Source organism: Panulirus ornatus, chromosome 73 (genome assembly GCF_036320965.1).
Source record: "Panulirus ornatus isolate Po-2019 chromosome 73, ASM3632096v1, whole genome shotgun sequence".
NCBI lineage: Eukaryota > Metazoa > Arthropoda > Malacostraca > Decapoda > Palinuridae > Panulirus > Panulirus ornatus.
The window spans coordinates 5,673,827-5,700,432 of NC_092296.1; the positions used below are offsets into that span (position 1 = coordinate 5,673,827).

Consider the following 26,606-nt stretch of genomic DNA (forward strand, 5'->3'; position numbering starts at 1 on the left):
TACGATTTTTTAATATTCCTTGTACAAGATTCATCAACTGTATTTTTTTTCTTTATGTATATGAATAAATATTAATATATATATATATATATATATATATATATATATATATATATATATATATATATATATATATATATATATACATATATATATATATATATATATATATATATATATATATATATATATATATATATATATATATATATATATATGCATAGTTTATGTAGCATATATTTTTTTTTTTTTTTTTTTATACTTTGTCGCTGTCTCCCGCGTTTGCGAGGTAGCGCAAGGAAACAGACGAAAGAAATGGCCCAACCCCCATACACACGTACATACACACGTCCACACACGCAAATATACATACCTACACAGCTTTCCATGGTTTACCCCAGACGCTTCACATGCCTTGATTCAATCCACTGACAGCACGTCAACCCCTGTATACCACATCGCTCCAATTCACTCTATTCCTTGCCCTCCTTTCACCCTCCTGCATGTTCAGGCCCCGATCACACAAAATCTTTTTCACTCCATCTTTCCACCTCCAATTTGGTCTCCCTCTTCTCCTCGTTCCCTCCACCTCCGACACATATATCCTCTTGGTCAATCTTTCCTCACTCATTCTCTCCATGTGCCCAAACCATTTCAAAACACCCTCTTCTGCTCTCTCAACCACGCTCTTTTTATTTCCACACATCTCTCTTACCCTTACGTTACTTACTCGATCAAACCACCTCACACCACACATTGTCCTCAAACATCTCATTTCCAGCACATCCATCCTCCTGCGCACAACTCTATCCATAGCCCACGCCTCGCAACCATACAACATTGTTGGAACCACACTTTTCCTTCAAAAAACCCCTTTTTTGTTTCCGAAAATAATTTTTCCTCGCTTCCACACATTTTTAAAGGTTTCCCAAAAATTTTCGCCCCCCCTCCCCCACCCTAGGGATCCACTTCCGCTTCCATGGTTCCACCCCGCTGACAGATCCACCCCCAGAAAATTAAAACATTTTCATTTCCCTCCAGTTTTTTCCCTCCATTAAAACCCCCTCCCAATTGACGGGGACCCTCAACCCTATTTAACCTAAAAACCCTGCTCTTATTCACATTTACTCTTAACTTTCTTCTTCCACAACTTACCAAACTCATAAACCCCTTTCTGAGTTTTCTCACATGTTTTCAGCCCCCCCAGCGCTGTATCATCACGAACAACAACTAAACTCATTTCCCAAGCCCCTCTCACCCCAACAATTTTTCAAAACTTCCCCTTTTTCCCAGGACTTTTGCATTTACCTCCCTAAAAACCCCCAAATCCAAAACCCAAATTAAAAAACCCAAGGAGACATCACACACCCCTGCCGCAAACCTACATTCACTGAGAACCAATCACTTTCCTCTCTTCCTACACGTACACATGCCTTACATCCTCGATAAAAACTTCTCACTACTTCTAACAACTTGCCTCCCACACCATATATTCTTAATACCTTCCACAGAGCATCTCTATCAACTCTATCATATGCCTTCTCCAGATCCATAAATGCTACATACAAATCCATTTGCTTTTCTAAGTATTTCTCACATACATTCTTCAAAGCAAACACCTGATCCACACATCCTCTACCACTTCTGAAACCGCACTGCTCTTCCCCAATCTGATGCTCTGTACATGCCTTCACCCTCTCAATCAATACCCTCCCATATAATTTACCAGGAATACTCAACAAACTTATACCTCTGTAATTTGAGCACTCACTCTTATCCCCTTTGCCTTTGTACAATGGCACTATGCACGCATTCCGCCAATCCTCAGGCACCTCACCATGAGTCATACATACATTAAATAACCTTACCAACCAGTCAACAATACAGTCACCCCCTTTTTTAATAAATTCCACTGCAATACCATCCAAACCTGCTGCCTTGCCGGCTTTCATCTTCCGCAAAGCTTTTACTACCTCTTCTCTGTTTACCAAATCATTTTCCCCAACCCTCTCACTTTGCACACCACCTCGACCAAAACACCCTATATCTGCCACTCTGTCATCAGACACATTCAACAAACCTTCAAAATACTCATTCCATCTCCTTCTCACATCACCACTACTTGTTATCACCTCCCCATTTACGCCCTTCACTGAAGTTCCCATTTGCTCCCTTGTCTTACGCACCCTATTTACCTCCTTCCAGAACATCTTTTTATTCTCCCTAAAATTTACTGATAGTCTCTCACCCCAACTCTCATTTGCCCTTTTTTTCACCTCTTGCACCTTTCTCTTGACCTCCTGTCTCTTTCTTTTATACTTCTCCCACTCAATTGCATTTTTTCCCTGCAAAAATCGTCCAAATGCCTCTCTCTTCTCTTTCACTAATACTCTTACTTCTTCATCCCACCACTCACTACCCTTTCTAAACAGCCCACCTCCCACTCTTCTCATGCCACAAGCATCTTTTGCGCAGTCCATCACTGATTCCCTAAATACATCCCATTCCTCCCCCACTCCCCTTACTTCCATTGTTCATGTATATATATATATATATATATATATATATATATATATATATATATATATATATATATATATATATATATGCATAGTTTATGTAGCATTTATGGATCTGGAGAAGGCATATGATAGAGTTGATAGAGATGCTCTGTGGAAGGTATTAAGAATATATGGTGTGGGAGGCAAGTTGTTAGAAGCAGTGAAAAGTTTTTATCGAGGATCTAAGGCATGTGTACGTGTAGGAAGAGAGGAAAGTGATTGATTCTCAGTGAATGTAGGTTTGCGGCAGGGGTGTGTGATGTCTCCATGGTTGTTTAATTTGTTTATGGATGGGGTTGTTAGGGAGGTGAATGCAAGAGTTTTGGAAAGAGGGGCAAGTATGAAGTCTGTTGGGGATGAGAGAGCTTGGGAAGTGAGTCAGTTGTTGTTCGCTGATGATACAGCCCTGGTGGCTGATTCATGTGAGAAACTGCAGGAGCTGGTGACTGAGTTTGGTAAAGTGTGTGAAAGAAGAAAGTTAAGAGTAAATGTGAATAAGAGCAAGGTTATTAGGTACAGTAGGGTTGAGGGTCAATTCAATTGGGAGGTGAGTTTGAATGGAGAAAAACTGGAGGAAGTGAAGTGTTTTAGATATCTGGGATTGGATCTGGCAGCGGATGGAACCATGGAAGCGGAAGTGGATCATAGGGTGGGGGAGGGGGCGAAAATTCTGGGAGCCTTGAAGAATGTGTGGAAGTCGAGAACATTATCTCGGAAAGCAAAAATGGGTATGTTTGAAGGAATAGTGGTTCCAACAATGTTGTATGGTTGCGAGGCGTGGACTATGGATAGAGTTGTGCGCAGGAGGATGGATGTGCTGGAAATGAGATGTTTGAGGACAATGTGTGGTGTGAGGTGGTTTGATCGAGTAACGTAAGGGTAAGAGAGATGTGTGGAAATATAAAAGAGCGTAGTTGAGAGAGCAGAAGAGGGTGTTTTGAAATGGTTTGGTCACATGGAGAGAATGAGTGAGGAAAGATTGACCAAGAGGATATATGTGTCGGAGGTGGAGGGAACGAGGAGAAGAGGGAGACCAAATTGGAGGTGGAAAGATGGAGTGAAAAAGATTTTGTGTGATCGGGGCCTGAACATGCAGGAGGGTGAAAGGAGGGCAAAGAATAGAGTGAATTGGAGCGATGTGGTATACCGGGGTTGATGTGCTGTCAGTGGATTGAATCAAGGCATGTGTATGGGGGTGGGTTGGGCCATTTCTTTCGTCTGTTTCCTTGCGCTACCTCGCAAACGCAGGAGACAGCGGCAAAAAAAAAAAAAGAAAAAAAGCATAGTTTATGCATAGTTTACTGCTATCTTTCTTATTATAATCCAACATTACGTATATATTTATATTTATAGGAGTTTACCAGCAGTTTTTTAATTTTTTTGCAATGATATTTTACTATAACTGCTAGCTATAACTAGCTTAGATTACCTCTAGAAAATTCCTATTACAAGATTCATTGGCTCATGAAGATTTTATATGAAGAAATCTCATGGATTTTCCTTCTATAATCATTTTATTTTTACCTGAAAAATACCTATACTACTACAGGACCATTTTTAAGAATACATTTCCCACAGGAGCGTTTGCGAGGTAGCGTAAGGAAACAGACGAAAGAAATGGCCCAACCCACCCCCATACACATGTATATACATACACGTCCACACACGCAAATATACATACCCATACATCTCAGTGTACACATATATATATATATACACACACAGACATGTACATATATACACATGCACACAATTCACACTGTCTGCCTTTATTCATTCCCATCGCCACCTCGCCACACATGGAATAACATCCCCCTCCCCCCTCACGTGTGCGGGGTAGCGCTAGGGAAAGACAACAAAGGCCCCATTCGTTCACACTCAGTCTCTAGCTGTCATGCAATAATGCCCGAAACCACAGCTCCCTTTCCACATCCAGGCCCCACACAACTTTCCATGGTTTACCCCAGACGCTTCACATGCCCTGATTCAATCCATTGACAGTACGTTGATCTCGGTATACCCCATCAATCCAATTCACTCTATTCCTTGCCCGCCTTTCACCCTCCTGCATGTTCAGGCCCCGATCACACAAAATCTTTTTCACTCCATCTTTCCACCTCCAATTTGGTCTCCCACTTCTTGTTCCCTCCACCTCCGACACATATATCCTCTTGGTCAATCTTTCCTCACTCATTCTCTCCATGTGCCCAAACCATTTCAAACCACCCTCTTCTGCTCTCTCAACCACACTCTTCTTATTTCCACACATCTCTCTTACCCTTACATTACTTACTCGATCAAACCACCTCACACCACATATTGTCCTCAAACATCTCATTTCCAGCACATCCACCCTCCTGCACACAACTCTATCCATAGCCCACACCTTGCAACCACACAGCATTGTTGGAACCACTATTCCTTCAAACATAGCCATTTTTGCTTTCGGAGATAATGTTCTCGACTTCCACACATTCTTCAAGGCTCCCAGGATTTTCGCCTCCTCCCCCACCCTATCATTCACTTCCGCTTCCATGGTTCCATCTGCTGCCAGATCCACTCCCAGATATCTAAAACACTTTACTTCCTCCAGTTTTTCTCCATTCAAACTTACCTCCCAATTGACTTGACACTCAATCCTACTGTACCTAATAACCTTGCTCTTATTCACATTTACTCCTAACTTTCTTCTTTCACACACTTTACCAAACTCAGTCACCAGCTTCTGCAGTTTCTCACATGAATCAGCCACCAGCGCTGTATCATCAGTGAACAACAACTGACTCACTTCCCAAGCTCTCTCATCCCAACAGACAGACTGTATACTTGCCCCTCTTTCCAAAACTCTTGCATCCACCTCCCTAACAACCCCATCCATAAACAAATTAAACAACCATGGAGACATCACACACCCCTGCCACAAACCTACATTCACTGAGAACCAATATCTTTCCTCTCTTCCTACACGTACACATGACTTACATCCTTGATAAAAACTTTTCACTGCCTCTAACAACTTGCCTCCCACACCATATATTCTTAGTACCTTCCACAGAGCATCTCTATCAACTCTATCATATGCCTTCTCCAGATCCATAAATGCTACATACAAATCCATTTGCTTTTCTAAGTATTTCTCACATACATTCCTCAAAGCAAACACCTGATCCACACATCCTTTACCACTTCTGAAACCACACTGCTCTTCCCCAGTCTGATGCTCTGTACATGCCTTGACCCTCTCAATCAATACCCTCCCATATAATTTACCAGGAATACTCAACAAACTTATACCTCTGTAATTTGAGCACTCACTCTTATCCCCTTTGCCTTTATACAATGGCACTATGCACGCATTCCGCCAATCCTCAGGCACCTCACAATGAATCATACATACATTAAATAACCTTACCAACCAGTCAACAATACAGTCACCCCCTTTTTTAATAAATACCATACAGACCTGCTGCCTTGCCGGCTTTCATCTTCCGCAAAGCTTTTACTACCTCTTCTCTGTTTACCAAATCATTTTCCCTAACCCTCTCACTTTGCACACCACCTCGACCAAAACACCCTATATCTGCCACTCTATCATCAAACACATTCAACAGACCTTCAAAATACTCACTCCATCTCCTTCTCACATCACCACTACTTGTTATCACCTCCCCATTAGCCCCCTTCACTGAAGTTCCCATTTGCTCCCTTGTCTTACGCACTTTATTTACCTCCTTCCATATATACATACATATATATATATATATATATATATATATATATATATATATATATATATATATATATATATATATATATCTTTTTCTTTCTTTTTTTCAAACTATTCGCCATTTCCCGCGTTAGCGAGGTAGCGTTAAGAACAGAGGACTGGGCCTTGGAGGGAATATCCTCACCTGGCCCCCTTCTCTGTTCCTTGTTTTGGAAAATTAAAAAAAAACGAGAGGGGAAGATTTCCAGCCCCCCGCTCCCTCCCCTTTTAGTCGCCTTCTACGACACGCAGGGAATACGTGGGAAGTATTCTTTCTCCCCTATCCCCAGGGATAATATATATATATATATATATATATATATATATATATATATATATATATATATATATATATTAAGAATATATGGTGTGGGAGGCAAGTTGTTAGAAGCAGTGAGAAGTTTTTATCGAGGATGTAAGGCACATGTACGTGTAGGAAGAGAGGAAAGTGATTGGTTCTCAGTGAATGTAGGTTTGCGGCAGGGGTGTGTGATGTCTCCATGGTTGTTTAATTTGTTTATGGATGGGGTTGTTAGGGATGTGAATGCAAGAGTTTTGGAAAGAGGGGCAAGTATGCAGTCTGTTGGGGATGAGAGAACTTGGGAAGTGAGTCAGTTGTTGTTTGCTGATGATACAGCCCTGGTGGCTGATTCATGTGAGAAACTGCAGAAGCTGGTGACTGAGTTTGGTAAAGTGTGTGAAAGTAGAAAGTTGAGAGTAAATGTGAATAAGAGCAAGGTTATTAGGTACAGTAGGGTTGAGGGTCAATTCAGTTGGGAGGTAAGTTTGAATGGAGAAAAACTGGAGGAAGTGAAATGTTTTAGATATCTGGGAGTGGATTTGGCAGCGGATGGAACCATGGAAGCGGAAGTGAATCATAGGGTGGGAGAGGGGGCAAAAATTCTGGGAGCCTTGAAGAATGTGTGGAAGTCGAGAACATTATCCCGGAAAGCAAAAATGGCTATGTTTGAAGGAATAGGGGTTTCAACAATGTAGTATGGTTGCGAGGCATGGGCTATGGATAGAGTTGTGCGCAGGAGGGTGGATGTGCTGGAAATGAGATGTTTGAGGACAATATGTGGTGTGAGATGGTTTGATCGAGTAAGTAATAATAGGGTAAGAAAGATGTGTGGTAATAAAAAGAGTGTGGTTGAAAGAGCAGAAAAGGGTGTTTTGAAATGGTTTGGTCACATGGAAAGAATGAGTGAGGAAAGATTGACCAAGAGGATATATGTGTCGGAGGTGGAGGGAACGAGGAGAAGTGGGAGACCAAATTGGAGGTGGAAAGATGGAGTGAAAAAGATTTTGAGTGATCGGGGCCTGAACATGCAGGAGGGTGAAAGGCGTGCAAGGAATAGAGTGAATTGGAATGATGTGGTATACCGGGGTCGATGTGCTGTCAATGGATTGAACCAGGGCATGTGAAGCGTCTGGGGTAAACCATGGAAAGTTCTGTGGCCCTGGATGTGGAAAGGGAGCTGTGGTTTCGGTGCATTATTACATGACAGCTGCAGACTGAGTGTGAACGAATGTGGCCTTTGTTGTCTTTTCCTAGCATTACCTCACTCACATGAGGGGGGAGGGGGTTGTTATTCCATGTGTGTTGGGGTGGCGATGGGAATGAATAAGTGCAGATAGTATGAATTATGTACATGTGTATATATGTCTGTGTGTGTATATATATGTATACATTGAGATGTATAGGTATGTATATTTGCGTGTGTGGACGTGTATGTATATACATGTGTATGTGGGTGGGTTGGGCCGTTCTTTCGTCTGTTTCCTTGCGCTACCTTGCTAACGTGCTGTCAATCCATTGACAGCACGTCAACCCCGGTATACCACATCGCTCCAATTCACTCTATTCCTTGCATGCCTTTCACCCTCCTGCATGTTCATGCCCGGATCACTCAAAATCTTTTTCACTCCATCTTTCCACCTCCAATTTGGTCTCCCACTTCTCCTCGTTCCCTCCACCTCTGACACATATATCTTCTTGGTCAATCTTTCCTCACTCATTCTCTCCATGTGACCAAACCATTTCAAAACCCTCTTCTGCTCTCTCAACCACACTCTTTTTATTTCCACATCTCTCTTACCCTTACATTACTTACTCGATCAAACCACCTCACACCACATATTGTCCTCAAACATCTCATTTCCAGCACATCCACCCTCCTGCACACAACTCTATCCATAGCCCATGCCTCGCAACCATACAACATTGTTGGAACCACTATTCTTTCAAAAATAACCATTTTTGCTTTCCGAGATAATGTTCTCGACTTCCACACATTCTTCCAGGCTCCCAGAATTTTCGCCCCCTCCCCCACCCAGTGATTCACTTCCGCGTCCATGGTTCCATCCGCTGCCAAATCCACTCCTAGATATCTAAAACACTTCACTTCCTCCAGTTTTTCTACATTCAAACTTACCTCCCAATTGACTTGTCCCTCAACCCTACTGTACCTAATAACCTTGCTCTTATTCACATTTACTCTTAACTTTCTTCTTTCACACACTTTACCAAACTCTGTCACCAGCTTCTGCAGTTTCTCACATGAATCAGCCACCAGCGCTGTATCATCAGCAAACAACAACTGACTCACTGCCCAGGCTCTCTCATCCCCAACAGACTGCATACTTGCCCCTCCTTCTAAAACTCTTGCATTCACCTCCCTAACAACCCCATCCATAAACAAATTAAACAACCATGGAGACATCACACACCCCTGCCGCAAACCTACATTCACTGAGAACCAATCACTTTCCTCTCTTCCTACACGTACACATGCCTTACATCCTCGATAAAAACTTTCACTACTTCTAACAACTTGCCTCCCACACCATATATTCTTAATACCTTCCACAGAGCATCTCTATCAACTCTATCATATGCCTTCTCCAGATCCATAAATGCTACATACAGATCCATTTGCTTTTCTAAGTATTTCTCACATACATTCTTCAAAGCAAACACCTGATCCACACATCCTCTACCACTTCTGAAACCACACTGCTCTTCCCCAATCTGATGCTCTGTACATGCCTTCACCCTCTCAATCAATACCTTCCCATATAATTTACCAGGAATACTCAACAAACTTATACCTCTGTAATTTAAGCACTCACTGTTATCCCCTTTACCTTTGTACAATGGCACTATGCAAGCATTCCGCCAATCCTCAGGTACCTCACCATGAATCATACATACATTAAATAACCTCACCAACCAGTCAACAATACAGTCACCCCCTTTTTTAATAAATTCCACTGCAATACCATCCAAACCTGCTGCCTTGCCGGCTTTCAGTATCCCTCTTATAACCACTGATTCAACATCATACTGAAATATTTGCTTCCAATTCCTTCGTATAACTTTTGTGTTTTTGGTACGGTAGGAGCAATGCTTATCTATAGATATTTGTGCTATATGTATACAACTGTACATAGTGTCATTATCCTCTGTGGATGAAAGTAGAACTTATCTCTCTACCATCAACTTCTACGAAGGTCTAGTGACGTTTATCCTCATTCATCATCCTAACAATCAAAATGTACCTCAGACATTTCAGTTAGAGAGGGTGTAATATCTATAAAGCTGGAGGTAGGAGAAGGCTGCAAGTGCTGCTGTAGTACGGTTAAGTATCTGAGCAGCGAGGTGTATACTTAACTGAACACTGCTGATATTATGGAAATAGGTTACAATTATGCCACACGATTTTCCCATTATGACATTCGCTTGGATACTCCTATCACTATGGATGTGTCCTTCTCGTAAGCAGGACATTGATACACTCCATCATTCGTCAGCAGTAAAGTTGGCCGATACTCAAATCATTTATTTCTTCCTCTTTACTGACGACTCTTCGTTCGTATCACACTGCAGCGATGCCATGTTTTGGTGGGAGGTTCTGCGTTTAATACAGCTCAAAAACACTAGACATAAAATCAAACAATTAAACGATCAAATATTTTATTGTAATCGTTATCACTCGATCATAATTTCATACAGCTGGAGAGACAAAAATGTTGGTGGCCGCCATTTAATTCACAACGGCATGAACAACCCTCCATAACGTAAATAAATCACATGCATATATTTTCCTCTACATATCGTATAAGTACACATTGCTTTCTGCTTATTCTTGACACTAATGTATATCAAGCAATAATAAGCCTATCAATTTATAGAGAGAAAACCCAACTTTTAGGTACAATTCAATACCCTGTCCAGCCTGCAGAATTCCCGAAGGGCGTGGACGTGGTTCAGTAGTTGATAGCTACACTTCTCGTCTCCTGGTGGCCAGGTGCACACCATTTATGCCCAAATATGTTCAATGACAATCGGGTCCACTCCTTTGCTGGCCTAGTCCAGGAGCTGTAGGATGTCTTGTTCCTAGGGACCAGCGTTCAACAAGAGCAGTGTGGACTGAGCACCTGTCGCTAATAGAAATGACAGGCCCGACAGGGAGAGGTACCCCCCCCCCCCCCCCCCCCATCTCGCAGAGACGGCAAGAAACGTTCCTCCAGCAGTTACTGCGACAGTGGTAGCAGAGCGACCTCCAATGTTGAAAACGTCACCCAGGCCTCGCTCATGTTGGCTCAGTCATTTGTGCCAGTGGAACATTGTATGATTTTAACGTTTATTGTACTGGTTCGGCAGGATTTATATCATTTGTGGTGTATAAACAGTATATCATTAACATTTGGGTATCCGCATGAATTTCTTATTACCATAACTATGGCGTTTAAGTCTTTGAACAGCAACAATCATTAACTTCCTACCCGGTACTGTTCCTCCTCCAGCAGTGAACCTTGCCATGAGAGTTGGATACACACATCACCTCCGTGAACACTGCTTCAGACCAGAATCTAAGTTTCGCTCGGGATGTGTGCTGGTCTCTCAGGCGTTCATTCCTCTCGGGAGTTCTGTGGTGTGTTCCTTTGTCGTGTAATATTCGCCTGCCGCTCAACGGGGAAACGTCTTATGCCCATTACGTTCGCTGGAGGGGGTTACCTTTGCAGCTCCTATTCTCTTTGCCAAACAATAAAACAACCATGTTCACGGAATTGATACAATCGGTTGCCTAATTGAAAATTTCAATTTCAATTATCAAGTTTACATAGTTATAAGCCTAATTTCACAACTTTTACATAATCTATATAATAGTATGAAATTGTGGTTACAATAATGATTACAATATTTCCAGATATATTGCCTACTTCATTGTTATCAAGGCTTAGCCATACCCAAATATAGTCACCCGCTGGATTTGGCTGCTATTAAACTCTGATGCAGGGACCTCATTCTCTATGTAGCCTTCATTATTGCTGCCATGTCCCCACTCCTTTTCACAGACACTCATAACTTACAGTAAGTTGTTAAGGTTACTGCTCTCCACCCGTATGGACAAAACATTATCAAGGAGAGTGATCATGCGACCTCTATGCACCAACCTCTCGTCACTCCGATTCAGTAGACAAGCTGCCGCTCGCCGGTCAACCGACCCTACGGGCACTAGGATGTGCACACGCTCCAGGGAGTGGGCACTATCAAAGAACAAGTATAGCAGGATAGGAGAGGAGGAGGAAACTCTGACAGTAATATTGTGGACAAGGCACGAGAAAATCTCACACGTTTCCATGAAGTTCATCTGGTGTAATCTGTCAGTTAAGGAGCAGCCAAATCAGGTTAATGGCTTCAGACAGAAGAGTTATAGAGGTTGATGTAAAGATATGTGAGGAACTTGAATGACATGTTAGAAATTACTTTGACAGTGGAAGACTAGACACCAACACTAGTGGGATGGAGTTGGAGGAAGGGACCATTGCTCTCCTTTATCTGTGTAAACAAACAGCATGAAGAATTGGGCTCTTACTTAAACATGTTTGCAGACGATACCGAAGCCATGAAGTACAATGTAAGAATATTTCATCATATAAGTTAAGCTAGACAAGCTCCAGAATTGATGAAATTCAACCACTGTAAATGCTGATCATAACTGCAGCACCACAAGCCCTCCCACTAGTAGAGTTGAGAGAGTCGTTAGTATAGGTGTAATTGGTTAGGTTATATTCAGTTTGGAGTGTCTATATTTGTTCAAAACTTACTGATTTCCTTGGTGGATAGGTAGTTATGGTAATGCCAAAAGAAATCAAGGCGGAAAATTGTTTTTCTAACAGATGCACTCCAAACAATATCTTATAAGTGGCTGGCATTTTAATTCTATTCAGATTCACTTATTTCGTGGTTTTAATAAGGCTGCGGAGGCAATATTATATGGATCTCAGGAAGAACTTTCAGTGCCATAGGTCAAGTACATCATTATAGAAATTCTAACATTACCATCGTGTTTATGATTACACCCCTGCAGCAATGCTGATAGCAGCTGCTGCTGTACTTAGAGCTCAGATATGAAGATTTCTAAGTAAAGGTATAGTCGATATGTTTACCATCAGCGTTTAACAACTGAAGAAATTAAAAGTAAGGCCAAGGCTGACACAGGTTCTGCGTGTGTAATTAAGGTAGATTTGGATTTCATAGTAAGTCTTTATTGTGTTGACGAATACCATCTACATATTTCATGGGACTGACTTTGGTATGGCATTAATCAGTAGGTAATTAAACATTGAGTCTACTCCACTTTGGGATTGCCAAGTTGATCACATACATCCACTTTAGCCACTTACATACAATATAACTTTTATGTTAACATTATCAAACTTGTTCATATTGTCTTACGTTTTCAATTGGTTTTAATCATTTTTACACTAATTGTTCCACTGAATGATAGTTTTTGTTACTTTATTGTTCCGAAGATGAAATAGTAGACCAGAATATATCAAAATCATGATGATCGATATTTAGAAAGCAAAATTAAAGATAATCACCAATATTTGAGTTAGAAATGATCAAATTGTTATACAGAAAACAGAAGTGAAAATTGTTTATAGAAAATACAATTTAACGGTACACTATGGAAATAGTACCAATTCCTGTGATTGTACCTGTTACATATACCATATGATAGTGTTCGTACATTTTGCAAATAGCCTATGACAGCGATTTTACCTGTTGTATATACCCTATGACAGTGATCGTACCTGTTTCATATACCCCACGACAATGATTGTACCTGTTGCATATATCCCATGACTGTGATTGTACCTGTTGCATATATCACATGACTGTCATTGTACCTGTTGCATATATCACATGACTGTAATTGTACCTGTTGCATATATCACATGACTGTGATTGTACTTGTTGCATATATCCCACGACTGTGACTGTACCTGTTGCATATATTCCATGACTGTGATTGTACTTGTTGCATATATCCCACGACTGTGATTGTACCGACAAACAGGTAAGGACTCGACAGCCAGTGAAAGCTTGTCCTTGGTAACTAATCCACATCAGTATCTAGAAATGAAGAATGAAAAGTAACACACATGAATTTGCTGTTTAAAGCAAGTTTCGACTGCCTGCTGCCCTTGCTTCCAAAATGAGCACAGTCTTCTTATAAGACCTTTAGCTCGAGCAAACGACGGAATCATAAGGGGTCATGGAATTGATGGGTAAATTAATGGTAATTACCTGTTAAAAAGAAAATGAATTCCATGGAAAGAACTGGTGGGTAAGAGATGATGAAGCCACGAAGCGAGGATGAATAGGAAGGTTTTGGGGGGTTCTAATAATATTTGGAAGGTGTTCGTTGGGAGGTTTCTAGAGATGCTGATATGGAAGAGAATGATAGAAAAAAGAAAGCGGAAGGAAATAAGGGCAACAGATTTCAAAGTTCAGCCTATGTATTCCATCTGGAATATTAAACTCCTTATATTATTTTTTCCCATACACTGCGTTGCCCTTATCTAGCTTCCAAACGTATGAAAGTTACGGTACATTTCTAAGGGATTTGGTTAATAAGAAATTAAGTTCTTTTGTTTATATAATGGTGATAAAGATGATTCGCTACATCTCTCCAGATTAGTACATTGGGCGAATAAATCTGAGAGAATTACTTAAGCCGTCAAAAATCCAAAATTCCATAGGCTTATGTAAAGGTACTGCCTCAAACAGTCAGGTATTTACAAGATTTCTCCCTATCTTGCAGGCAGGGCGATGCCATTGTATTGTACTCAGTCTAACACTGGAAATCAAGGTATGTCTTCAGGTTTAATATTCCTGATGAGCAAGGAGTAGGAGGGAAACTGAAAAAAGATATGTGAGGATCGTAGGAAAGAGGATTTCTCGAATAAGGAGACTAAACATAAATTAGGGTATGAAACATGCAAGGGCGAGGGCGAGAATAGGAGCGATTTTGGTTTTCAGGGGGCGACTTGATGTCAGTGGGCTGAACCAAGACATATAAAATGATTCCGGGAAAACAACGGTAAGGTCTTTGGGGCTTGGATGTGGATTGAAGGCTCTGGTTTTGGCGCATTATACATGACAACCAGAGAGAGGAAATGAGGCGTGGCCTCTTTTATATATACATTCCTGGCGCCACCTTAACTATGCCAGGAATCGGCGAATTGATGAAAGTATGCCTTACTGTTATTTGATATATTTCAGGCATAACGTGAACATTTTAATGAGTCAGATTTATGGGAATAGCTGAATTCTGAGTGAGCAGGTTTTTGATATGGTGCCTCACGAACTTCGGCAGAGTTCGGAGGCAAACCATCATCCCCGCGCCCTTCTTAGTATGCCACTGTCGTCATGTTACGATCCGTTTTGTTACTCTGGTGAAACGTAGTCTACTACCCCGGTGAAGCTTGTTCTAAACCCCACCAGGAAGAAGCCAATACACTAACTCGCCACTCTCACATCCTGCCGGAAGAGATCCCTCGTCCTCGAGTTGCATTTCGGCACCACAACCGCATCGTGTCCATCCAAGCCCGTGCAGACCACTACAAGAACTGCCCCATCCAGTGTGAGCATCATTGCCAACTATCCGTTAAGATTGACACCTTCCCTCCCTTGATATAGCCCCATCTATTTCATACTGTGTGTATGTTCTCAACATTTTTGCTGTCTGGCTATATCTATAGTCAGTAAACGGAATATTACTACTATTATCATTGTTATTAACGCTGAAACATCGTCTTGAAACCTCGAAGATTACATGCCAGCTGTCCTCTTCCGTCAGTGTTTCACCACTCACATCTACTCACGTATTAAGAGTTCCTTGAGTGTGATAAACTTACAACAGTTTGTGCCGGGTACTGAATCCTTTGATTCAAATGCGCTGAGACAGAATGTTGACCCTTGACAATCTTATTTATTCTGTGACCACCCCATTGATATTTCACCCCTTTCCCATAATTTCGGACATCTTTAACCCAAAAGTAATTAGCGTGACAAGTTAGGCTGATGAACCAAATCTGAACTGACATTATCCAAGCATGAATTACGGAGTACACAAACAGACAAACAGTAAAACCCGAATGTGTGGCACCAATAGTGGTCATAATTGAGTCATTCCAACCAGCATGTGGTTTGCAGGATGATAGCTTCAACTGCTCACGACATTCCCCTGTCCTTGAAACATGGCTTACGCTGGTGCGGGTAACAGACACCATCCTAAATGATGACAGGACCGGCCCATGGCCGCCTCCGTCATTGGTCATGCTACGGGACCTATGGTCAGAGAAGGGACAATTATTTTGAAAAAAAACTATGAGTAATGTGCTCTTGTATTCATCTCTTCGTTGTGGGATATTCGCTTGATGAATGATTGATGCAGGAATATTTTATACTTAAAAATAAGGAGCGGAGTGGAAACATTAGTACCATAGTTGTACATGTCACAATGTATAAGGTTTGTGATAGTCTACAATAGTCTGACCGTGTTACAGTCCGTCTTGATCATTGATTTGCTGATCACCAGACTAACACGAAAACCTATTATATACTGATCTATTAGCAGGGGACATTGATTTTTCCACAAAGAAAACAAAACGAAGAATAATAGAAACTAATAATGGTAGTCGGCATCATTGGTGATGGGTGGGTGGTGGTGGTCGGTGTTGTGGCGGGCCGCGAGGTGGTAATTCAGTCGGGTCTAACCTTCTGAGTAGGAAGGTTGTTACAGCAATTTATTCTGGTACTTAAGTGAGGGGCATTCATTTTACCCTTTTGTTGGAACTGAATATCAGTGTAATGGTGTACTTGACTGAAAACGCAGTTGATTGTGCAAGTGTTGGTGTGTAAGAAAATGGAAACGAACCGTAGACAAATGTTTGTTGGAGGAGCTAAGAGATAGATATACCTCACGTCAATGTAACAACGTATAAATAGCTGTGTGGTCGGAACTTGATGTGACAGCTATCTCTTACTTCTTGATTTAAGTTCGTATCATTGCAAGCGGGTCAGCTAAACGGTGCAGTGTGAACGTGAAAGTCAACAAGGCATCTAACAAAAGTAGATACCCAAAGAAGACTATGAATAAAATTGTATTTCATCTCGTCTCATCAAGTGCTATATCTAGAAACGAAGTTACGTTCCACTCATGAAAAAAAAAAAAAATCCAGTGTTACCGCACGTGAAGTTGACTCGGGAAGCATTCATTAATAGTATGTTGTGTGGCTTTTAGCTAAGGACAGCAGGGGAAATTATTAGTAACTTGACTGGAGACGTAGACAAGGTGATCAGTTGCGACGAATAACGTACTTCATATTGTTATAGAAGTAAATGTTCACCAAAAAGTTTTAAGTAAACATGAGATTTATTCTCTGGTTGTACAACCATCTTCTCATATATAAATTATAATGAAATCATTATATGTTCGTAAATATGTGATACAAGAAAAGTCTTTATGTGTTTGAGGGGGTCGACCAACAAAAACGTAAGGGAATCGAAAGTAGCAAACTTTACACCATCAGTGACTGACGTACCCAGTCATCGCATTTCCCCCGTCAGCGTTTGTGTAGTGGTTATATAGCTTGTAAATGCTGCCATATTGTTTGTTAGGTATTTGTAATTGTTTTGGCCGGAGCTGGCTGTAATCGTCCATGGAGCTTTCTCTTTAAAAGATTTGTTGCTCCATGAATTGTATGTTAAAGACAGGGGTTGCTTACTTGTACAAGGTTACTGTGCACGAAAAGATAGACGAGAAAGTTTTCGGTACTGCTGTAGAAAGTGTTTAGCCTTCTGGCTCGAGCACTGCTGTGGTTTGTGTGTGGCGGCCATGAACTACTTTTGGTTGGCCCTTATTATGTTCTCTCGCTATTCTTTCTTGGATTTATATTCATCGATATACATTATTTCTTATAATGAATTACAAACTATCAGGAGTGTTAGTTTTGGCAATAGTAAACTGTATCTTTGTTGGTGCAATACATCAGGTGAAAGTATTATGAATGGTAACAACGTATATGATATCCGCACAGAATGCCTCAGCTGTAAGGTGGTTCAAACAGTTATATTATTAATACTTTACAGTTATTATACTGCTTTGATATTACTTAAGGCAACACGCAGTATATATTACATCGTCAAATTGTATCCGCAGAGCAGGTCGGTACATTAAGCCGCCGCTAATGTAGTAGGGAAAGGTGAATGTTGGGAGGTGGGGTTGTTGGTGAGGTCAGGTGATACAGCAGGTGGCAGCGAGATGATCAATAACCACCTGAAGGACGCCGCGAGGTTAGTATGCAAGGGCTGGCTGGTCCAGTGCAAGAGGTGCAGTATGATTTAACCAGTTTTGATCCAAAATTAGTATGTTATTGGGATAGCAGAATATCGTCTTTATATTTATTTTGCGAAAGTCTTGAAATAGTCATACGTGTGATGAAAGGGTGATGACGCTAGACTTAATAGTATTTTGCCTTACGTTCCCGGTGGGCGGTAGGGACGCTAGACGCGACGTAGCATTTAAACGCGATTTAAGAATACGTTTCTGTCATTCGCATGTGTACGTGTCTTGCAAACGTTTATGCCGAAACCTAGTTCACATAATGAAGTTTACAGCTTAGTTTTGCATTATAATATATGCGACATTAATTTATATACGGGTATGATTTTCTAGAACATTGCACCTGTACATAACTTGGCTTAGGTTATTGCTTTCGCTCAGGACTGGTATCATTACATCGAATTCAAACTAAGGAAAAGGAAGCTTCGTTCGTGCACTTGAACAAAAGAAATATCTCATAACTTGTTGGAGTTCAGTGAACGTATTTTGCTAAAAAAAAAAAAAAAAAAGAATTCGACGGAACTCCAACCACAAGTATGCCTTTATGCCTCAAGTCATTTGATATCAGAATCAGGTTTTTTAAACTTTCCTGCTGACCTGTCAGGTTAAGAGCTTAGATCCTGCATGCCTGCTCGTTGTTTTGATAAGATCTTAAATAATATTTTTTTTTCTTGCGGTGTACTATGTTATGCTGGCAAATCTTTTGGCTTAGAAGTGATTGTTTTATTTTTGATTTATTAAAACCAGGCTAGAAGCATTTACAACATGGGCAATACTTGGGCTGCCGTTTTTCACTAACTTCCAATTTCATAGGTTTATTCAGTCATTCATTGCAATCGAAAACTATTTTGTAAGCTGGATCACGTTTACTCATAGCTTGCAGCCTTACAAGAGGTAGGAAACCTTTGCCAGATCTCTGTCACCTTACAGGGTTTCGGTTGGGAAATTTATTCACTTCTTTCTGTATACACATTTTTATAGTTCATTTAATTACTGTATCGAAAGTTCAACAACTGTATGCTCATGAAAATGCAAGCTACGTATCCGAGATACAGTATTCATGATTACGGATGATTTACTGTCACAGATCGAAGTGAAGGCCAAGCTGCTTTGTGCTATGCATCAGAGGAAGGTTGAGTTCATTCAGCCAGCAGTCTGTGGTCGATCGATAACTGGCCGCCCACAGCGGTCTGAGCTTGGGCGTGGAGTGTGCAAGGGGGGGTGGTGGTGGTGGTTGAGGGAGGGGGGATTGCCTTGGTGCTGGTTAAAAATGTATACGGACGGATGATCATGATGCTGTGAAGCATAGGATCGATGATAAGTAGTCATCCATTGTACACTGTCAGACTAGTTGAATAGAGAAGGTAAATGCAGGCTGAGAGTTGCCAACATTAGATGGAGTCGTGTTTTTTGTATCAAGGTCAGAAGGGTGGATGTTCCCGTCGTTAGCTCGGTCAAGTGTACCGGCTCAACCCTTTCCATTTATGACGATGAAGTGGGCGTTAGAAGTATGAGCCGAGTGTGAGAGTGGGCGCTGGAAATATGAACTGGTGTGACCATTGGAAATGTGAACCGAAAGTGTGGTTTGGGCATTGGAAGTGTGAACCTTGTGTCATGTTGGCGTTGGAAATATGAGGTAGATTGTGGTGTGGCTACTGGAAGTGTGAATATAGTGTTTGGTGTGGCCATTAGAAGTGTGAAGAGTATGGTGCGGCAAATGTTAGGATAAACCGAGTATGATGTCATTGGAAGTGTAAAAATAGTGTGTAATGTAAGCAATGAAAGTATGAACCGAGTTTGATGTGTGTGTGGAAAGTATAGGCCAAGTGTGTGTTGTTGGCATTAGAACCATGAGCCTAATACTTGCTGTTGGAAGTGTGACTCGAGTGTGTGTTGTGGGCCTTGGAAGTATGAACGTAGTGGTGTATTAGGAAGGGTGGACGGGTCTGTCGAAATGTTTAGGCAAACTTCACACGGAGTGGGAACGCTCTTGAATATATTCCATCGGCCTTCCATGACGAAATGTATTGTGATTTGTTTATCATTAACCTCTTCTGCTTTTTACACTCCCAGTGTTTCTTGTGTGTGTGTGTGTGTGTGTGTGTGTGTGTGTTTACGATATAATAGGGAATTTAATGCTCTTAAAAGTATTGTTTTGCCATTTAACCACGTTGGTAAATATTCTGGATAGTGTAGTGTCAGGCTTTGACGAGTTTATACAGGAGAGATGAGCAGGTGTGCTCAGCTCGGTACATGTGTTCCGGTGGTGTGTTGGCGTGTCGACCCGCCACATGTTTGGTGGTGACGATGTTTGTTCGATGTGGAGGGAGATGTGGAGGGAATGATGCGTCTGTTGATGGTAATGATGGTAGCTGTACCGCAATCACTGATTTTAATGATAATGTTACCTAAGGATTTGGTTTTGGAGAGGATAATGTTGGCAAGGGCTGGTGTTAATTGCGACAGCGCAGTGGAATGTAGTACAGCGTGGGTGGCACAGTGATGCTCTGTTGATAGTGTAAGTGTTGGCAGTACTGATGGTGTAAAGACGGGATGGTGACGCTGATGGTGAAAGAATACCATTCCATTTTAGCTCGGAAACACTTAGATCCGGATTTTGAGTGCATTGATACTTTTGTTTTGCTTTGCAAGTGTATTAGTGAGTGTCTTGAGAGCACAGTAATAGTCGCGGATGATGATTTTGAGCATGACATATTTTCTTATGATACTAGTAAGGGCTATGTTTATCAGGGAAAACGTGAAGTCAGTCTGGAAGTAGTTAACAAACTTTACAAGAAATATCGAAAGCTTTAGATACCTCACTAACCTCCCAAGTATTGGAGTTCTGTCCGAATGTTCAGTATTCTAGTCGAAATATAGCAAATATCCCCATCTTTGAGCATTCCTCTTATGCCTCAGAATATCAACAAAAGATGACAGACGTCCTTGGACGTAAAAAGGTAGATGGCAAGATAAGGGTTCATAATCATCGGGTGATAAAGTTTTTATCCGTGTGCAGCAGGTGTTGTGTATAATGGTGGTGAGGTAGGCTGGCAGTGAATTAACAGTGAAGTGTAATGGGACCTGGCTTTGGTTTTTCTTTTTAATGTTTCATGTCGATGAACCCTAGCAGAGAGTATGTGATGCCTTAGCTAACGGAGCATGAAGTAGTGTGTACCGTCTAGGGGTGTCAGCACGCCGAAAATTATTTTGAGAGAGAAGTAATAAGCTTATTTCATGTGAATGAGTGTTGACTGAGCGAATGCGATCGCATTTCCTTTGAACAAATTAAGCGAGTGCTTTGTTTAACACCTTCCTTGGTTTTACCTTAGTCGCACGTAGCTGGCAATATGTGTACGTGATCCTTCATAGTCAGTACTCTTATCTCATTCTTGAAAGTTGAAAGTGAAATAAAGTTATGCACTGAACTAATGTCAGAATTAAACCTCTGTGTAACGAGTCCTTTTTTATTCTTTGTATCAAGTGCCATTACTCTACCCACGTTGGGTAAACTTCCTACAGGACAACACCGTAACTTTGCTGCATGACCGACCGCCCTTCCTTAGGCTAGCAGGGCTGCTGGCCCGCCTTACGTAATCTGTCCTCTCTTGCCTCAACATGGCGTCACCTAGTGCCAGGCATGGGATGATCACTCCCATGTTAACGTTAAAATACTAATCGCCTTTGTTAAATTAAAAGTAACCCAGAGCTATATACGGTGTGGCGTCATAAATCACCCGAGTTTATGTTCTTCAGTATTACGTGACGTTGACTTATGCAGTAAACCCTGAACATGTTACATGTTGGTAGGATGTGCTGGTGTATGGGTGTGAGGCCGCTGGTCAGCGGGTGCTGTACTAACAGGCTGGAGACAGCTGCGCAGTTGTGCTGGGACAGAGAGAGCTCTGGTTGGCCGGCTGCATTTGGTCGTCCCCTCACCAACTTCAAGGGACCTAGACGGATATGTTAGAATAACATGAAATGATTTATGGCTATAGAGAAACAACATAGATTTTTCATAGTCGTATGTTCAATATGTTTATGTTTTTTGTTGATTTCAAGATTGTAGTTGGTTTCATAAATTGCTTCATCTTTGTAGCATTTAATACGAAGTTAACCATAATTTTGGCTTTTGCCGTTGAACGCTACTTGATTTTCATGCATGTCTTGTTCTTGAATACAAAACATACCGTTATCTTCCTCAAAAAAAAAGTCCTGCATTTTCAAATGGATTCGTAATGCTTCGGATTAAGTGACTTCATCAAGTGATAAAGTTTCTGTAAGCCACTACAATAAGTTTGGAAACGTAGCTTTGCGGTGCAAAGTGTAAAGTTGTCTGTTGTATGAACTCTGCACTGGAAGTGATATTAGCAATATGACATTTATAGGATAAAGAGTGAACAACACAAGAGCCTGGAATACAGCAGTTTAATGGACGAGAGGTTTGTTTGATGGACCGGGTAGGTCCTCTGTGAGGATTAGGCTTGGCCCACAGCATCGACGGCGCCTCCATCATGAGGTTCTTCAGGAAGGAGACTCCCAGCGAAAGCCAGGGACGTGGCAAGAGGGTGGTCAACCACAACAATAATCTCCCCGTCATCGGTAACAGCATGAATCAGGTGAGCTCTTTTAAGTAGTGAAGTTTGCATGGTAGTGTGAAGGACTTTTCTGGGCTTTGATTTATATAGCAATGTATCATGGTCTACTTTTGATGTGTACAGCAGTGTATCATGGCTAACATGTTTGGAAAAATAACGTATATTGTCAAAGTTGTACATGGCTGTGGAATTGGTAATCATATACATGTCTTAGAGTTAATAATCATAGGCCAAAAGACCATCAGCACTGTACTTTAGGAGAGAGTGTAGAGAAACAGCTTGTCTGTCTAGCATCAGGGAGATAGCTCAAGGAATTGACCTTTGGAAGAAAATCTCACGCTTGGCTCCTTGTATTTCTACTTCTAAATATGTGGTTACAGCAGTGTGTACTGCAGGGACGTGGAGTTAAGGTAAGAGTACTGCTTATGCTGACTAGCCGGTATCGGCTGTTGGATAATTTGCCATCTTCAGTCAGGCTTCATGATTATATTTCTTATATTTTTTATTGCTGTATATTTTCCATCCAGGGAGCCATATAACACTACGGGGCTGTATTTGTAGAACCTACTTATAGGCATTTGATTGAATCCAATGTACATATGTATAATGGTGTAACCTTTGTTTATCTTGAGTTGATGTTGTTGGATTCTAGCAGTATTCTGCATGATATGCTGCTGAGGGTCATAGTTCTCCTGTGTGCCGTTGATTATGTACCTTCCCCTTGCCAAGAAGCTGTAATCTTGCACTCAGACGTACTCCGAGAACATATATGCTGTCGAAACTGGTGTGGGCCTTTCTTCATGTAAGTTTGCTCTTGTGAAATGTAGATGTATACTCAATGATGGGTGACGATTGTGGAGCCTTTGAGGGAGGTGGGTTCTGTGAGGCTTGGGAGCGAGTGCTGATGGAAGGGAAACGGGAAGTGCTGGTGGCCCGGAGCTAGGAAGCACCCCGACAAGTCGCTCCCTGCGTCAGGTGCAGTTACACGCTGAGGCCCCGGATGACATCTCAAGGGCCCTGACGTACAGCCTCCAGTGAGGCACCTCATGATAGCATTGCATTACAGCCTCGGATTACTGGCAGTCTGTAGAGCAGTAAACAATCCCTAGGACCCGAGGCAACTCCCGGGGCTGCGGGCAACTTCCGGGACCTCGGGCAATCTCCGGGAACCTGGACAACCTCCTAGTCCACGGGCATAACTCAGGGGCCGTTGGCAACCCCCTAGGCCGCGGGCAACCTCTGAGAACCTGGACAACCACTGGGGCCCTGGGCAACCTTCGCTAGCCCTCACCATCATATCAGCCAGACACGTTTGTCAAGTTTCATTCTTTGTTTCATCGCAGCGTTATCCGATACTTGGTTACGGGGAGGGAGTGAGGGTTCAGGTGGTGGCGCAGCCGTCGTTTCTCCTGGCGCTGTCGCAGTATTGAATATGGTAGTCCAAAGATCGCAACGCTGTTATAACTATGTGTAAATGTTCCCCACTCCGTATTTCTCCTCGTCATTCCCCTATCGTCTCCTCATCCCCTTAACTATAACCCCCCCCCCCCCCCAACCCTTCTCTCCCACCGGCGGCCCATCAGGATGGTTGTCAAGGGTGAACAGCGCCACCTCCCTCCCTGACCCCCCCCCCCCCCACCACCCATGCCTGTTCACGTCACAGCCCCGCCAACAACAGCAGCTGCCCCCGGATGTAGTCACGGAAATTCCATCGGAAAGTGAATAGTAAGGAAGTTGCACAGAATGTCTCGCTACCTCATGGATAATGTTAACAGTCCTTTTTTCCCATTACAGTATCTCGTTGCTCTTTGTAAAACACACGTACCACTCTTTGCGTATGTACTTTTTCAACCCCTATCACTCTATCCCCAAGAAGGCCGCACATCGTATGATAGGACCATATGAGGAAAACTTCTGTACCTCAATGTACACGACGGGAGAAAGGCACACAGTTGATAAAAGGGAACTGTTATAGGAATGTTAAACTGATGACGTAGAACGAGGTGTGTGTGTGTGTGTGTGTGTGTGTGTGTGTGTGTGTGTGTGATGACCACTGGATGGCAGCATTAGTCACAATTGGACGGTTACACATCCATGCGGTACAACCGGGATAACTAGTTGCTTGTTGGGGAAGCGCTAGGTCGTCGCGTGGCCTTTAAACTAATTAGGTAATATGTGAGTTATGATTCAATTGTTAAAGTTGTGTGTGTTAGCATCGTGTGAAGTTGAATATTTGGTTCACAGGTGTTAGCAACTGCGTGATTCTCTGAGGTTACTAACGAAAGTGATGTTAGTGATGGGAGCCAGTCACGAACACTCACATCTCCAGTTAATTTTGGTAGTGGTGGGAGACGGTCACTAACACCCAGATCACCTGGTGATGGTAGTAGAGGTGGGGCAAGTCACCAACAGCCACATCACCAGGTGATTATGGTAGTGGTGGGGACCAGTCACGCATGGCGTCACCAGCAGTTTTAACAAAGTCATGACACACTCGCACAGTTTCACCGTGACAAATCGTTCAGAACTTGCATACCCAACACATGATGTTGGGGTGTTAGCTGTTGAGTGGTCAGGTCGGAAGGGAGGGAGAAAATTTGCGTTCCTGGAGATTCTTTTGGTTTAGGACCAGAAAGATTGAAGATGAAGCCAGCCCAGCCTACTTTCTTTTAATGAATGTGTGTGTGTGTATATATATATATATATATATATATATATATATATATATATATATATATATATATATAGAGAGAGAGAGAGAGAGAGAGAGAGAGAGAGAGAGAGGCCTTTAATTCTACACAAATGCAGTTTTTACATTAGCGGGATGAAGCCACATTAGTTGTTCAGTCCTCCCTTCAAGATTCACATGGTGGACATATGTACCGTAATGCATTGGACCTTATTATTATTTTGGACAAGCAAGGGTATTGTAAGTGGGTGTTTAGAATTCTTGCACCACTCTACACCTTATATCCTAACCTAACTGTGGGAAATACAGGATGAGCCGAGTCACTGCGCACTTACCGTATACGAGACGCCCATCTGCTGCGCCAGTTTACGAGCAGACTTTTTCGGGCTTTGCATCATGCGATCCGAAATATCCAATATGTTCTCTTCTGTTATTGCTGACTGACTGCCGGATCTCGGCCCGACCGCGACTGATCCAGTTTCACGAAACTTGGCAGTTTAACCACCTCACTATTGCGATGTTGTACGTGCATGTCGGGATAGTTGTTAACAAACTTGTTTTGCCCCTGCTCTGTATATTGTTGGTCTGTATTGCGTTTACACCTGTTCCATCAGAAGCACTCGAGCCTCAGACGACAAAACCTGTTTTCACATTAACACCCGATGGCATCAGGACACAATTGAGTTCAAATGAAGCGAGATTGCGTGAGGAAGGAAAGGTGGGTGGATGGGTGTGGGGACCGGTAACCTTACCTGTAAACACTCATTTAAGCCATTGGTTGGATTAATAATGCTAAGAATTAGGTGGCATTGTCGTTTGTAGAGGACTTGTGGCTCAGCCAATACAAAAAGCTTTCAAACTTCACCACACCTTTCTTAATGTAAGCCTAAGCTTCACTACTCCTTTCTCACTTTATGCTTAAGCTTCACACACCCGTCTCACTGTAATTTGACTGTCCCACATCGTAAATAAAACCAAACTTGACAACCCAGAGTAGGTTTGTTGGGGTCCTTGACTTGCCGGCAAGTTCCTGGCTAGTTCGTGGCAGGAAACTTAATTTTTCGAAGTGGACCTCTGGTGGTGGGGGACTGCTGCTTGTCTCGTTGAAAGATTGTAATGTAGGTCCTTGTCTGGGGTTGGATGATAACAAAAACAGACACATGTCTCTTACCACCCAGTGAAATCCGGACTGCCGAGGTATCATGTGTGGGGCAGAAATCTGATGTTAGTGTGATTGAAGACAGGAGAGTAATAAGGAACTGGTAGCCAGAGTTTGAGTCATGGGTG

General features: G+C 42.1%; 1 protein-coding gene across 6 annotated transcripts in view; it reads left to right on the plus strand.

Moving 5' to 3' along the window:
• Positions 1–16,358: 16,358 nt before the first annotated feature.
• LOC139748286 (unconventional myosin-Ie-like) overlaps positions 16,359–26,606 on the plus strand; it is a 146,799-nt gene continuing 136,551 nt past the window's right edge. For 3 of the 6 annotated variants that reach the window (XM_071661267.1, XM_071661261.1, XM_071661269.1), the window contains exons 1-2: positions 16,372–16,450; positions 22,246–22,651. Coding sequence is in view for 5 of the 6 variants with exons in the window: in XM_071661261.1 (XP_071517362.1) it covers positions 22,547–22,651 (105 nt within the window). In the remaining variant the exon portion in view is untranslated. Of the gene's footprint in view, positions 16,451–22,245; positions 22,652–26,606 lie in introns of all 6 variants that reach the window. The other 3 variants (XM_071661263.1, XM_071661262.1, XM_071661264.1) reach the window with 3 other exon arrangements.